Source organism: Cydia pomonella, chromosome 8 (genome assembly GCF_033807575.1).
Source record: "Cydia pomonella isolate Wapato2018A chromosome 8, ilCydPomo1, whole genome shotgun sequence".
Taxonomy (NCBI): domain Eukaryota; kingdom Metazoa; phylum Arthropoda; class Insecta; order Lepidoptera; family Tortricidae; genus Cydia; species Cydia pomonella.
Window position 1 is genome coordinate 16,919,340 of NC_084710.1, and position 13,804 is coordinate 16,933,143.

The following is a 13,804-nucleotide window of genomic DNA, read 5'->3' on the forward strand; positions in this document are numbered from 1 at the left end:
AACATATGATGTATTTAACAATTTCATGATGATTTTATAGTGGCAGAATTTCTTAATTATATATGGTTCCCTATTTGGAGTTTCCATAGGAGGAAATAAAAATATTGGAAAAAATAAAAATGTGTTTTTATCTACTTTTCGATTCGAAATTACAAAATAACCGTAAATGCCAAGTACATCATATGTTAGGCGGATTAGTAGAAAATTTCAAGGAGTACTGTTATGTATTAATCATGTGCCCCCCCCCCCCCCCTCCCCCTTGATCGACATCAACTTCTCCACATTCTACTAATATTCTACTATTGGGACAGTTTTGCTCCTAAGTGTATGTGACACGTTCAAATGGCTCTACAAAGTATACAACTAAGACCGTGTTAGATATTTATGCTGCCTTCGTTGCGTAACATATCATTGCAGGTGAATGTGCTAGATTTCGTTGATAAAAAATTTTATACCAAGAAAATAAACCGAGTAGAAGTTTTGTATGTAAAACTTCTACTTCTTTATAGTTATTACAATTTCTAGCAACGAAAACTAGTCCCAGACATATCGCTGGCCCAATATTATAGGGTTCTATGTTAAATTTTCAAGATAGTTGATATTCGACTCAATGTCACTATGACAATGTTCAAATTTCAGTTCGATAAAAGTGAACCATAGAACCCTGTAATATTGGGCCAGCGATATATGTTACTTTCCGCCACCAGCGTAACTCTGCAGTGGATCAAGGGACACAGCAACTCGCGAGGGAACGATGCGGCCGACATATTGGCGAGGAGGTTCGGAACTGAGGGTGGCAGGACCGGAGCCAATTATACCTCTGTCTTATGCCTGGCTCCGGAACATGCTGCGACACAACACCAACAGTACTGGTCTAACCTAGGCACGTGCAGGCAGGCGAAGGAAGCCCTCCCGACAATCGACCCCGGTTTGTCGAGGAGGCTGAGACAGCTGAAGAGGCCACAACTCCGGCTTTTGACTGGGGCCATAACCGGCCACGCCTCACTAAACAAACACCTACTAACCTTACGTGTTACAGATAGCCCCCTCTGCAGAGCATGCATGGAGGCAGAGGAGACGCCCACGTCATTCTTGAATGCCCAGGGTTGGCAGAGTACCGGGGGGCATAAACAGATGAGACAGTAGATTTAATTTTATTCACATAATATACATATACAACAGTTACTTGGCCCAGCCCTGAGTACCACGTAGGCACGCAGCGTGCGGCATTACGTTGCTCGTCGTAGCCCGCCTGCCAAGTTCTATCGGTTTCTGGGATATTTTTCAAAATTTTGCCCGGTTGCGAAAGTGTTAAGAATGGTCCAATATTAATGCATGACGTCGTCTCGAATACCCAAGGGTGGTAGAGTACTGGGCACAATACCTTGGTTCGCCGGGGTCTCTCCCAGAAGTCGTCGGCAACATCAAGGGTCTGCTAGGCTTCTTGGTAGAGTTGGGTTGGCAAGAGTAGTGCCTACAACCCACCACGCAAAATAGGCGCGAAAACGTCGAGTTGCGGAAACCAAGCCCGCGAATACCTATAATACCTATATGTTCCTTGAAAGTTCATGTCAAATTTCATGTTACATATTTCGGAATGTCGTTTTAAAATGAGAGCGTAACTTCTAGCTAGGTCCGTGTGACTCTTAAGCAAGTAAAAATTATTTAAGGGTCAAAATTATTTTCGTTGTCTTGTTTCTGACCACTCTGTCACGCTTCTATTTTTGTCTTTTATCAAATAAATAAAAACATAGTGCTATTGCATGTCTTTCTAGCTGTAGATTATAATTATCTTGAGAAAAATTAAAAACTAAATTTCACTCCATACAAAAAGCTCCACTCCGTCACATTTTTTGGGGACAAAAAGCAAGACAACAAAAATAATTTTGACCCAGCATACTAAATTTAGTTCCAAAACCTCAGCCACCTTCTACTAGAAACTCTCCTCATAGCTTCTTTACTAACCGTCGGAAATAAATGGTAGATGTAGACCTATTATTTTCAACTTACTATTTTCATCACGAATATCAGGATGATAGAAAAAAATATGTATTAATAACACTAGAGAGAACCTCATTTATTCATAAAATTAAATACACCATTGTGCCGATGTTACTTCTTTACAAATGCTTATGTTCATGACTCTCAGATCAAAATGTCACTCTCTGTGCACTAGCACATAGATCGCTAGACACGCCAACACCGCAAACTGGAAAAGAGGAAACATAACTTTGAATAAAATAAGAAATATTAGTCTAAAGAGTAGGTAGATACCTTATCTGTTTAATGTTTAAAGGCTAAAAATATCTTTAAATTAAATATTTAATCTCTAGTCTGCTAGAAATCTGAAAAAAAAAATCTGAAAACTATACATTTGTAATTATAATTGTATGGGTAACCTAATCTTTTCGTAGATTTTTTTAAACTTTTCATAATATGCACCTACAAATTTGTATGGAACCCTCGGTGGGCAAGTCTGACTCGGACTTGTGTAGTTTTTTTATTCTATCTTGAAGTATAGATGTTAAAGGAAAATTGCTGTTACTGATTGCACACAGCAGGTGAAAGGGGATTTCATTTTCATTCATAGTACCTTTACTAAAGGGTTATAAACACATACTCTCATTGTTTTTTCTACCATAGAAAAAACAATGAGAGTATGTGTCTGGTCTAAGTAGTCTTAAGTTACGTTGTAAGTATTGTATTGTGATAATGTTTGCAAATAGAAATACATTTGTAGCTGGTCATGCCAAGGCCAGAGTTAAAACCGACCCACATAAGTGACCTGTCATTTTCAATCCACCCTTAACCAGACTAGGCCAATTAAGTTTTGACTCTTTGTCAACTTATCAGAGTTAAATTTAAGCTAGCAAATTTTTAAACCCATTTTATTTATTTATTTACATTTGGAACAGAGTTTTATTTCTTTTGTTACATTTCATTTTAAAACAAAATAAACTCAACCTTGTTCCCTACACTATTGATTTCAAATTCAAATAGCAATTTTTTTGTATGGTGGGCCGCAGGTGGTCATTATGATGCATTTTGTTGTTTGCCACTATTAGCAGTAACTTTTTGGTGCCAATCTGGATAGGTTGGCACTAACCAATAAACTGTTGCTTGTCTCAGAAGAACTCATTGCTCATTTTATTTAATTTTCTCACCTTAAACTTAGGATATTCATTCATATAAATTGTGACCATTCCAACATAAGGCAGGAATCCTCTGGCGCGGCCCACTACATCCTTTTTCGTAAGCCATAGCTGGCCCTGGGCATACAGGCCTCGGTCATCTACACTATTGTTATCTCCTTTGGTTAAAAATTTAACAGTGCCGTTACTCCTGGAACAATAAAAATATTTTTTACTACTGAATTATAGTTCAACTTCTCTAAAATGTTGTTTGTTTAATTTTAATTTTAATAACTGGTTTTTCCTGTTTGCTTATAGAGCTAGAACGTAAAATTACATGTGTATGTTGTGTATAAGGTAAAAGCAACATTTTGTGTAAAAACATCAGTTTTACTAATCGTAGGTTATTAAATTGACATCAAAATTTACATAGCTAATTGAATAATGAATTAAACAAAGCTTGCAAAATGTTTAAAATTTACTTACTTTTCATGTAGTTTTAGTACTCTATGAACAATAGGAATGTCGCGGCCCTCAACCTTAAATACGACGATTTCTCCAACACGAACCGGCTCCTCGGGGTAGTTGGTAAGGAATAAGAGATCGCCTCTGTGGAAAGCGGGCTCCATACTGCCCGATAAAACCACTACGATCGGACTTTCGCTTCCCGTGACCACCATCAAACCTTTCCATATCATAAGCGCGGAAGACACTATCATACCAAAGCTCAACACTTGGTAGATAAACTGAAAATCAATGAAAATTCATATTAATAACAGCCAACGCGCCGCTCACGTCATCTCGCAGAATTAATAAATGAAAACATACCTGTCGCTTATTCATGCGTTTCACATCGTCAAATAAACTGTCCAACATGGTTATTTATTATTAAAATTAGGGGTTGTATCTTGAAATATATTAGAAAGATGGTTATTCGGAATTACTTGCTAACTATGCTATACCTTTCTCGTCGACAGAAACAACCACGTCAGAATTGTCAAAAACCACAGATAAGAAGCAACGACTCATTGACACGTTTTTAGTAAACCGAATTTGATTTTTTTAAATGTGTCTTGAACATACTTTAGGGCCCTCACACAAATGTATTCAGCAGCGATATCATGGTCGCATTTTTATCACCTGTCATGCCATGCGTCACTTTCGCACTTATATACTTGTTAGAACGTGACAGACATAGTGACAAGTGATAAAGAGCCAACCATATTAGCCATACAGGAAGGCTAAGGACAAGCCACAGAGCTCCAGACCAAATCCACTGACATGACCACAGCGAGTTCAATCGTCTGTTACGGGCTGTGACTTTTTGTTTTGACACTTTTGACATTCTTAAATTCATTGCTTTGCTTATGTATTTGCCGATACATTTATTTAACTGATTTCTATTTCCTTCAACGTATTTATATTTTGAAGCTATCTTCAAGTTATCTGGAAGCATATCGTAAGTTCTTCCAAAATATAGTACATTTTATATTAACTTAATTTCAATCAGAAATCAAGAAAAACTTGGCGGCCGATTGATTTCAATTCACCGGTTTATTGAAATTTACATTTATTTCCAACAGAGAAATGGCTGGTGGCGAGAACCAAACATCGGAATACCTCCAAAGAAGATGGCTCAATATACGAAAATTATTAGAGAGATCTGGTCCATTTTGCCACCCTGATTTTGAACCTTCTGCTGAAATATTAGATTTCATTATGAATTCCTGCAAAATCTTAGTAATAGGAGCTGGTGGTCTTGGCTGCGAATTGCTAAAGGACCTAGCCCTGATGGGCTTTAAAAAAATCCATATTATAGATATGGATACAATAGAGTTGTCTAATTTGAACAGACAGTTTCTGTTTAGGAAGAATGATATTGGATTATCAAAGGCTAAATGTGCTGTTGAATTTGTTAATAATCGGTAAGTTATTTATCCATACATGACCAAACTGTCTGCTAATAAAATAACAACTTTTAACTTGGTACTTGCACCTTTCAATAAAACAACATTGCTCACATGGGGAGCATTTTGCTGCCCAATTTTTTCCTAGCCGCTAACTCCCAATTTGGTGTTTCCTCTTTTGAGTTAAGTTTGTAATTTTTTTATGAGATAAAATAAATCAAAAACTTATATTTAGCTAAGTTTTAATTTTATTTGCTAGTGCTTGAAAAAGGAGATCTCTCAGCTCACTGATACATGTTGTGCAAGAGACATCTGAGTTAAGCCGTAAAATTAGCTTAATATTAGTATGTCTCACAATAGTTTAAATTAAAAATCAAATACAATTAGAAAAAGTGACATTTATATACAGTTATACACTTAGTAGTACAAAAAAATACCTTCGCAAATGTACCATGCAAAATAATCAAATTCCTCTTAGGGCAAGCATAGAGTGTTAAACTACAAAATTTCATGGCCTGGACTTCGAATCTCATCCTACGCAGTAATTTATTCATTTTTCCCTTATTAAAAAAAATCTTTGAATGTTAAAAGAAAGCCCAGTTAGTTTTGTTTTATGTCATGGGTGTAATTAACTTTTACCTACCTATTATTATCACACAAAAATTCCATCAGACTAAGTTTAACACACTAGGGTAGGGAGGGGAGAAATGGCCAAAAATGGCAAGGTGTTGCTTAAAGTTTCACCATCATTAACATCTTCCTAGTGTCGTACTGGCATTTTTGCTATGGCTCAATTTGGACGCTTGGGGTTTGCTCGGCAACCTAATCCTAAAGCTATAAAAGTATTTTTGTCATGTAGCCAAATCAATGCTAAATTTACAGTTTAAATGAAATGTGATATTTGTATTTTTAGGTTCTTCTAGCTGTATCTTTAGCATTTCACTACTATATATCAATAAGTGTCACAATGACAGCATACACCAGGTTTTGTAGGACAGAGACTTATTTTTTCAGAGTCCCAGGTTGTGAGGCCATCGCTCACCACTGTGCCATCCAGGATATGGATGAGGGTTTCTACAGGCAGTTCCACATTGTTGTCTGTGGTCTCGACTCCATTGTGGCTAGGCGTTGGCTTAACGGCATGCTGATGTCCTTACTTCAGTATAATGATGATGGTAATGATAAAACATGACTAACAAATTATTAGTGTGTGACCGAAATTTCAGTTTCTATTTTGGCATAAAAATCATGTTTCGTGGGTTGCTAAACTGCGAAATATTTCTTTTGAGACTGTTTTTGGTAGTGTCCAGCTGAAGTTTGAGTTTCGGTTTCGGCAGGTTAATTTGCCATATAAAACGGACCGCAACTAGTGCAAAACTGAACCTTCGGTTTCGGTCAAGTCAGACATGACAAGTTATTAATATCTGTTAAAGTAGATTTTACCTCAAACAACAAAATATAGTAACTATTACTTGTCAGTCTATTATAGATTGTGCATTTAATGGATGGACTATTATTAAGATATATTAACGGGGAAGAAGTGGCTTCAGGTCGCAAAGAACCGTGACGAGTTGCATAAAATGAAGGAGGCCTACACCCGAAGGGTAGAGACGGGGTAAAGAGTGAGAGACAGAGAGAAGATATATTAAAAAGTTGTTACTGAATTGTTAATAATATTACATTGGTAACAGACAGCTGCCCCATTATGCATAACAACTTTGTCACACTGCCACTATCAAATAATTGTAAGAGGATTTTATTAAATAATAGAAAAAAAAAAACTATCTTACAGGTGTTTCATTTTGAATCCTGTCTAAAATTAAAGACGATATATTCATATACATGTTTTTTATATGTATTACATCCTTTTTTTCAGGAACTTTAGACCAAAGCAGCCTGATTCCTCTAGTGGACGGCGGTACTGAAGGCTTCAAAGGAAACGCCCGAGTGATCCTGCCGGGCATGAGCGCATGTATCGAGTGCACACTGGACCTGTATCCACCGCAGGTCACATTCCCGCTTTGCACCATTGCTAATACCCCAAGGTGAACTCAATGTTCTTTATTATTTAACTATTCTATGCCCCTCCTGAGGGCTCGAAATATGTACAGTGAGCTGCGAAATAGCATGGAGAAATTATGAATGAATTCATTGATAAAGTCGCCATGCACTTTGACAGCTGATGGTACATGTGAAATTTCACTTAATTTTGATCAGCGGTACGCAGTACGCATGAAGAACCAATGGGGAGAGTTACTTTATCTTTTTTTAAATATTAACAGGAAGTTGGGATATTACTAGGGACTATGCATTCAAAAACTGGTTCATTAAGAGTCTTAGTCAATTTTGGTTGACCATGGTACATGATGTGATGCATAGTTTTACGAGAGGACACATGTAAATTTCAAAAGTTTACTTTTATTTTAACAATGAAAAAACTCCGATTTCCGAAAAGTTTTTGAAATACCTTTGTCTATTACATTCTATCTCTGTCTATTATAATGAATAAACCTTATAAAAGTATCTGCCTTTTGACGCGTAGTCTGATCCGCTGCTTCTGATGCTGACTGTACTAGCTGCTGTGTATGTGACTGTGTGTGTGATATTTACTGCATATAAAAAAGTGTAGATTAAAAAAAAAAACTTAAAGGTTAAAATAATTATCAACTAACATCTTTATTTCAGATTACCAGAGCACTGTATTGAATATGTAAAGGTACTGCAATGGGCCAAGGAAAACCCATGGGGCAACACCACTGCCCTCGACGGCGACGATCCGCAGCACGTTGCCTGGGTCTTGGAGAAGGCTCAGGAGCGGGCGATGAAGCATGGCATTACGGGAGTGACGTATAGGTTGACGCAGGGTGTGTTGAAGAATATTATACCGGCGGTGGCCAGTACTAATGCGGCTATCGCGGCGGCTTGTGCTACTGAGGTAGGTTTATATTAATTCGCAATTGCCAATGTAAAAATCCGTGGGGCAACACCACTGCCCTCGACGGTGACGTCCGCAGCACGTCGCCTGGGTCCTAAAGGCTCAGGAGCGGAGTGGAGTGACGTATAGATTGACGCAGCGCGTGTTGAAGAATATTTTACCGGAGGTGGCCAGTACGAATGCGGCTATAGGTGCGGCTTGTGCTACTGAAGTAAATTTATGTTCATTCGCAATTACACAACTAAAGTATGAACTGTCGCCCGCGGTATTTCCTGACCGATACGACCTTCATACTTTTAAGAAAAGAGCGTACGCGCATCTTACAACCCATCTGGTGTTGCGGTAGTCCATGGGCGACGGTAATTGTGGGAACATAGCTCAAAGTCGGTAATTGCTACCAACTTTTAGTATGTTGTAAGTGTTGTATCTCATTCGAATTCCACGGTTACTGAGACCCAATACTGCCGGGAGACAGTGGCGCAAGCCATCTTCAAAGTAATGACGTCATCAAAATTGCTCCCGCCTCTTCTCTCCTATGCTGTGACAAAACATTACAAAACACGGCTCTTATCTTCTTTTCCAGGTATTCAAACTAGCCTCATCCTGCTGCGTGAACATGAACAACTACATGGTGCTGAACATAGCGGACGGAGTGTACACGTACACGTTCAGCGCCGACCGCCGCGCGGACTGCGTGGCCTGCAGCAACACCACTAGGACGATGGAACTGGAGTCGGCAGCTACCTTACAGACCATACTTACCAAGCTCCAAGAGGACCCCCAGTATCTCATGAAGAGCCCAGGTCAGTTTGTGTTTTAATCCTATCATGTTAAACGGCAGTTGACAGGATTCGGACGCCAGGCGATCGCGATTATTTAAGCAAAATTGAAGTTTACGGAGTTCCGCGTAAGCCTCTATTGCATTGGCGAAGCTCTCGACTGTAGCCGGCGTTGGCGTCCTTGTCGACAAGACTCCGCGCGATGACGGCCACGGCCAACTGTGGTGGTCAAATTGTTAAAATTTTGTTGTGTGCGACAAATTGGTAGTATACGGAAGAAACTTAAAAATCTGATTTTAATTTGGTATTACTCACAGTGCATTTTGAGCACTCACAACATAAAAAAGTTCACATTTTAAGTCCGGGCTTTGGGTGAGTTAAGGGTTAGATTACCTGACAGATTTTCGTGACCATATCCATCAGATAGAGAATGAAGGACTTCCGAGGCAGCTTTGATCCAGACCAAAGCAATTCATAGTTTCAGAAATTCTGACCTGTGTTCTACGATACAACGTATGGATATGATTGAGCAAGCTCTTAAAGTCGAGTTCAAAAGAAAAGACAAATAATATAAACAAGTATGACAGATTTTGACGATTTCGTTGTAGTGTTGGTTAAGACTCGAGTCCTTTAGAGTCCTCTGTTTTAACCCTTTTCCAGGCATAGTACGATTTATCGACCACATACGCGCCATTAGAATTTCAACTTTAGCATTCCGATTTAAGGTTCAAATTAGATTACGCTTTTCATGAAATGTTACTTGTCTCATAATCATCAAAGCTAGATTAATTGGAATATAATTGGATTTTTTGGGAAAGCCTTGTTGATTGGTGCGGCCTGGAACACCTCTCGCCTCACTTTTTCAGACTCTTATTAGACGAAACTCGCTTTTCAACTTAGAGTCACGAGTCTTTTGTAGAGACTTGAGTCCTTTTCGGAGAACTTATAATTTTTTTACAAATAACTTCGAAATACGTTGTCTTTATGTAAAATTCATGGATGTACATAACATAAATCATACAATAACGCCTATTTATTTTACTGTAGTTAAGGTAAAAACCTATAAAAAAGTTAACTGATTCTTTATTGGGAGACTCGAATCCTTTTGAGTTGCGCTTAAAAAAAGACTCGATAAAGGACTCGACTCGGGACTTAAAAGACTCAGAAGTTTTTTAAGCTCTGAGTCTCGTAAAAACGAGTTAAATTCTTCAATTTAGACTCAAAAGACTTGAGTTCCTACTAACACTATTTCATTGGCATTTGACGTATAACCTAAAATGTTTACAATGGTTCATTGAAATATTAATAATTAACATATATTTTAATTGAAATACATAAAAGGTTTAAGTACTTATATAAACCGTTGAAAAAATCATGTTTGTCCATAAAAAGTGCGAGATTACAAAGAAATGAAGGTAAATTGGTTTGTTTACATTATTTGTCTTTTCTATTAAACTCCATATTACGTAGACAATAGATTTCCATGGCTCGAAGCGAAATGCACAACCCAACCCCTGACAGGTGATAATATAAGATCATGTGTATAATCGGTGTACAGTCAGCTGCAGAGATAGTTGACCCCCCCCCCCCCCCCCCCCCCCCCTCCTGCAAACAAATTTCTTTGGGGCGAGTCAGTTGTCTCTGCAGCTGACTGTACAACTGTACCTACATTAGTTTGAATTTATCAGAACCGATAAAAGCAATATCAATCTAACTAGTAAAGTTATCCATGTATTTTTTAACTTTAGATTTTCTTTTTATTTCAGGCATTACCACTATTATCAATGGGCGCAATAAAACGCTATACATATCTTCAATCAAGAGTATAGAAGAGAGAACAAGAGACAACCTGAGGAAGAAGATAACTGATTTAGGATTATATAATGGGGCTGAACTCCTTGTGGCAGATGTTACTACTCCTAACACAATTACGATAAAGTTGAAACTTACTGAAAATGAAGATGTTGAAATGGCCTAGTTATGTATGTGTAACAAATAAAAATGCTTTTTAAATGTTTCTGAGTTTCTTTTAAATCTTGTACTCGAAAGAAGCATGATGATGTTTTTTTTTTAGGATGAGTAGTTCGGGTGTTAAGCATCTTTCCTTTCCTATGGTCATTAATGTCACCAATCACTATTCAATAAATCGTCAGGTGACATTCCACCGAACACTGTCTATGATCGTGATATGATGAGATTCACTTACTAACCGTGTCTTATCCAACCTCGACACTGGTAAGATCATCAATACCTTGATGGAGTCATAACTCAGACACGAAAAATTTATTGATGAACCAAGAAAAAATAAACAAAAATAAACCTTCTTTTCAAAGTCAAAGTCAAAGTCAAAGTCAAAATATTCTTTATTCAAATAGGCCTAGCAACAAGCACTTTTAAATCGTCAAATTTTACAAATATCATCTTAATCTAAATATCAGAGCAATTTATTGATGCAGTTATTATTGTTCTAAAAAAAACATTGAACTATTATAGATATGGTAAACTTAATAATAAGAATTTCACAAAAAGATCGTCAATCATCAAAATTGTATAAAAATACTAGTCTAGAACCTTTCTAGAATAAAATCTAAATGTCAAAAAAATACGGTATATATATACATTGAATTATCAATTTCATCATTAATAACATAACAATAAATAATTCATTCTTTACAATCACACTTAATCCCACGGTGTTTCATCATTCATGTAGTCTTGTGTGCTATAATAGGCTTTAGAGATAAGCTTACGTTTTACATAATTTTTAAATTTACTAACAGACAATTCAGTTATAATATTAGGAAGTTTATTGTAAAATCTTACACAATTACCCATGAATGATTTCTTAATTTTATGGAGCCTAGTGAAGGGCACTGCGAGCTTATGCTTATTTCTAGTATTAATATTATGTATTTCACAGTTTTTCTTAAAACTGGCAATGTTTTTATGTACATACAGAATATTCTCATAAATATATTGACAGTGCACTGTCATTATGTTAATGTCCTTAAACTTATCTCTAAGTGTGTCTCTATGGTACATTTTATATATTGCACGAATAGCCCTCTTCTGCAGAACAAAAATGGTATTTATCTCTGAAGCACTACCCCATAGTAAAATACCATATGACATAATGCTATGAAAGTAACTAAAGTAAACTAATCGAGCTGTTTTCACGTCTGTTAACTGACGGATCTTGCTCACTGCAAAAGCTGCAGAACTCAGTCTATTCGAGAGATTAGCAATATGGGGACCCCATTGTAGTTTGGAATCTAAAGTTATACCAAGAAAAACTGTGCTATCTACTAGTTCCAATTCCTCATCCTTGACAATGACACCTGTTTGCTCATTCCTTATGTGACTTGTAACAAACTTAATGCACTTAGTCTTTTTCTCATTTAACAATAAATTATTAACATTAAACCAATTTACTACTTTAGAAATAGCATTGTTTACATCACTGCAAGCTTGTTGCTGTCGTTTGACTTTGAAAATAAGTGAGGTATCGTCTGCAAACAATACTATGTCATGGTGGGTCTTTACAAGGTAAGGCAGGTCATTAATGTAGATAAGGAACAGGAACGGCCCCAATATTGATCCCTGCGGTACACCCATAGAGACCATTTTGGTACTCTTACGGCTTACAATGGCTCTGAACTTGTGGTAAGTAATTAGTGAGGGTTGGTTTTCACCTGGTGGACCTTTGTAGGCAAATGGGCATGTTTAAACCTACTTCTAAGCTGTATGGTAAAATGTATAGGTACTCAGATAATTTAACATAACTTACCCGTTCTGTAAACCACAGCATCTGTTATTGTAACAGTATAATATACTGGTGCAAAATTAAAGTGAACGCTTTCAACCCGGCCAGCTCATTTGCTGACTATCACAAGTATCACATAAAAAAAGGCACAGGTCGCCTTTCATCTTCCAATCTTATTAGAGTTCCGTAGTCAACTAGGAACCCTTATAGTTTCGCCATGTCCGTCTGTCTGTCTGTCTGTCCGAGGCTTTGCTCCGTGGTCGTTAGTGCTAGAAAGCTGAAATTTGGCATGGATATATAAATCAATAAATCCGACAAAGTCGTACAATAAAATCTAAAAATTTAATTTTTTTAGGGTACCTCCCCTACACGTAAAGTGGGGGTGACATTTTTTTTTCGCTTCAACCCTAGAGTGTGGGGTATCGTTGGAAAGGTCTTTCAAAACTAATAGGGGTTTTCAAGAAACATTTTTTGATAAAGTGAATATATTCGGAGATAATCGCACCGAAAGAAAAAAAAAATGTGTCCCCCCCCCTCTAACTTTTGAACCATAGGTCCAAAAAATATGAAAAAAATCGTGGAAGTAGAGCTTAAGAAAGACATTAAATGAAAACTATAGCGGACATGATCAGTTTAGCTGTTTTTGAGTTATCGCAAAAAGTTTTCCCTTCATAGTAAAAAGAGTTACTTTAATTAGGTACTGATTATGCAAATTTGCCTATTTGTTTAACTCGGGTGAAAGGTACCGTTTCATCCCTTGGTTAACAATTTACTATACTTTAAGCTCCAGTTTAGCTTATTGTGACGGAAGAGTAACTACGGAACCCTACACTGAGCGTGGCCCGACACGCTCTTGGCCGGTTTTATTTATTTAAGCTATACTCTGGAGGGTCTCTATGGAGGGTAGAGGTAACTGGCAAAAAATCCACTTTGTCCGTAGAAAAAAGCGAAAGATTTGTATGGAAGATCGATCATTAGCACCTACATTTTTCAGATTTGCCGCCGTTTTCTACTGACAAAGCTGGCTTGCCAAAGTATAGACCATACAGTCAACTCCATCCGGCACCGTGCGCCGTGCCGTGCGGCGTGTGCGGTGCGTGCGGTACATTCGTTAATCATGTTGTTGGTTTTCATAAACTAAGTTTGGAACAAATGGTCATTTATTTTAAATGAACATCACAGCTTTGATGCTGCCATGATTGTACAAAAACAAAATAAGTGACGCGAAATTTCCTCGCGTCTGATACTTCACAACCGTACCGTGTACAATTTAAAAAAAAAACATCAAC

At 37.4% G+C, this 13,804-nt stretch overlaps 2 protein-coding genes across 2 annotated transcripts; one reads left to right on the top strand and one right to left on the bottom strand.

Moving 5' to 3' along the window:
• Positions 1-2,052: 2,052 nt before the first annotated feature.
• LOC133520707 (signal peptidase complex catalytic subunit SEC11A) lies at positions 2,053-4,129 on the bottom strand. Its single transcript, XM_061855320.1, has 4 exons — positions 3,960-4,129; positions 3,618-3,877; positions 3,165-3,342; positions 2,053-2,209 (listed from the first exon to the last, which is right to left on the bottom strand). Exons 1-4 carry the CDS (start codon positions 4,005-4,007, stop codon positions 2,159-2,161), a joined length of 537 nt encoding a protein of 178 aa, XP_061711304.1. The 5' UTR covers positions 4,008-4,129; the 3' UTR covers positions 2,053-2,158.
• A 140-nt stretch (positions 4,130-4,269) lies between these two features.
• On the top strand, positions 4,270-10,767 carry LOC133520706 (NEDD8-activating enzyme E1 catalytic subunit). Its single transcript, XM_061855319.1, has 7 exons — positions 4,270-4,590; positions 4,715-5,056; positions 6,053-6,213; positions 6,915-7,083; positions 7,724-7,973; positions 8,557-8,776; positions 10,519-10,767. Exons 2-7 carry the CDS (start codon positions 4,719-4,721, stop codon positions 10,728-10,730), a joined length of 1,350 nt encoding a protein of 449 aa, XP_061711303.1. The 5' UTR covers positions 4,270-4,590; positions 4,715-4,718; the 3' UTR covers positions 10,731-10,767.
• Positions 10,768-13,804: the final 3,037 nt, after the last annotated feature.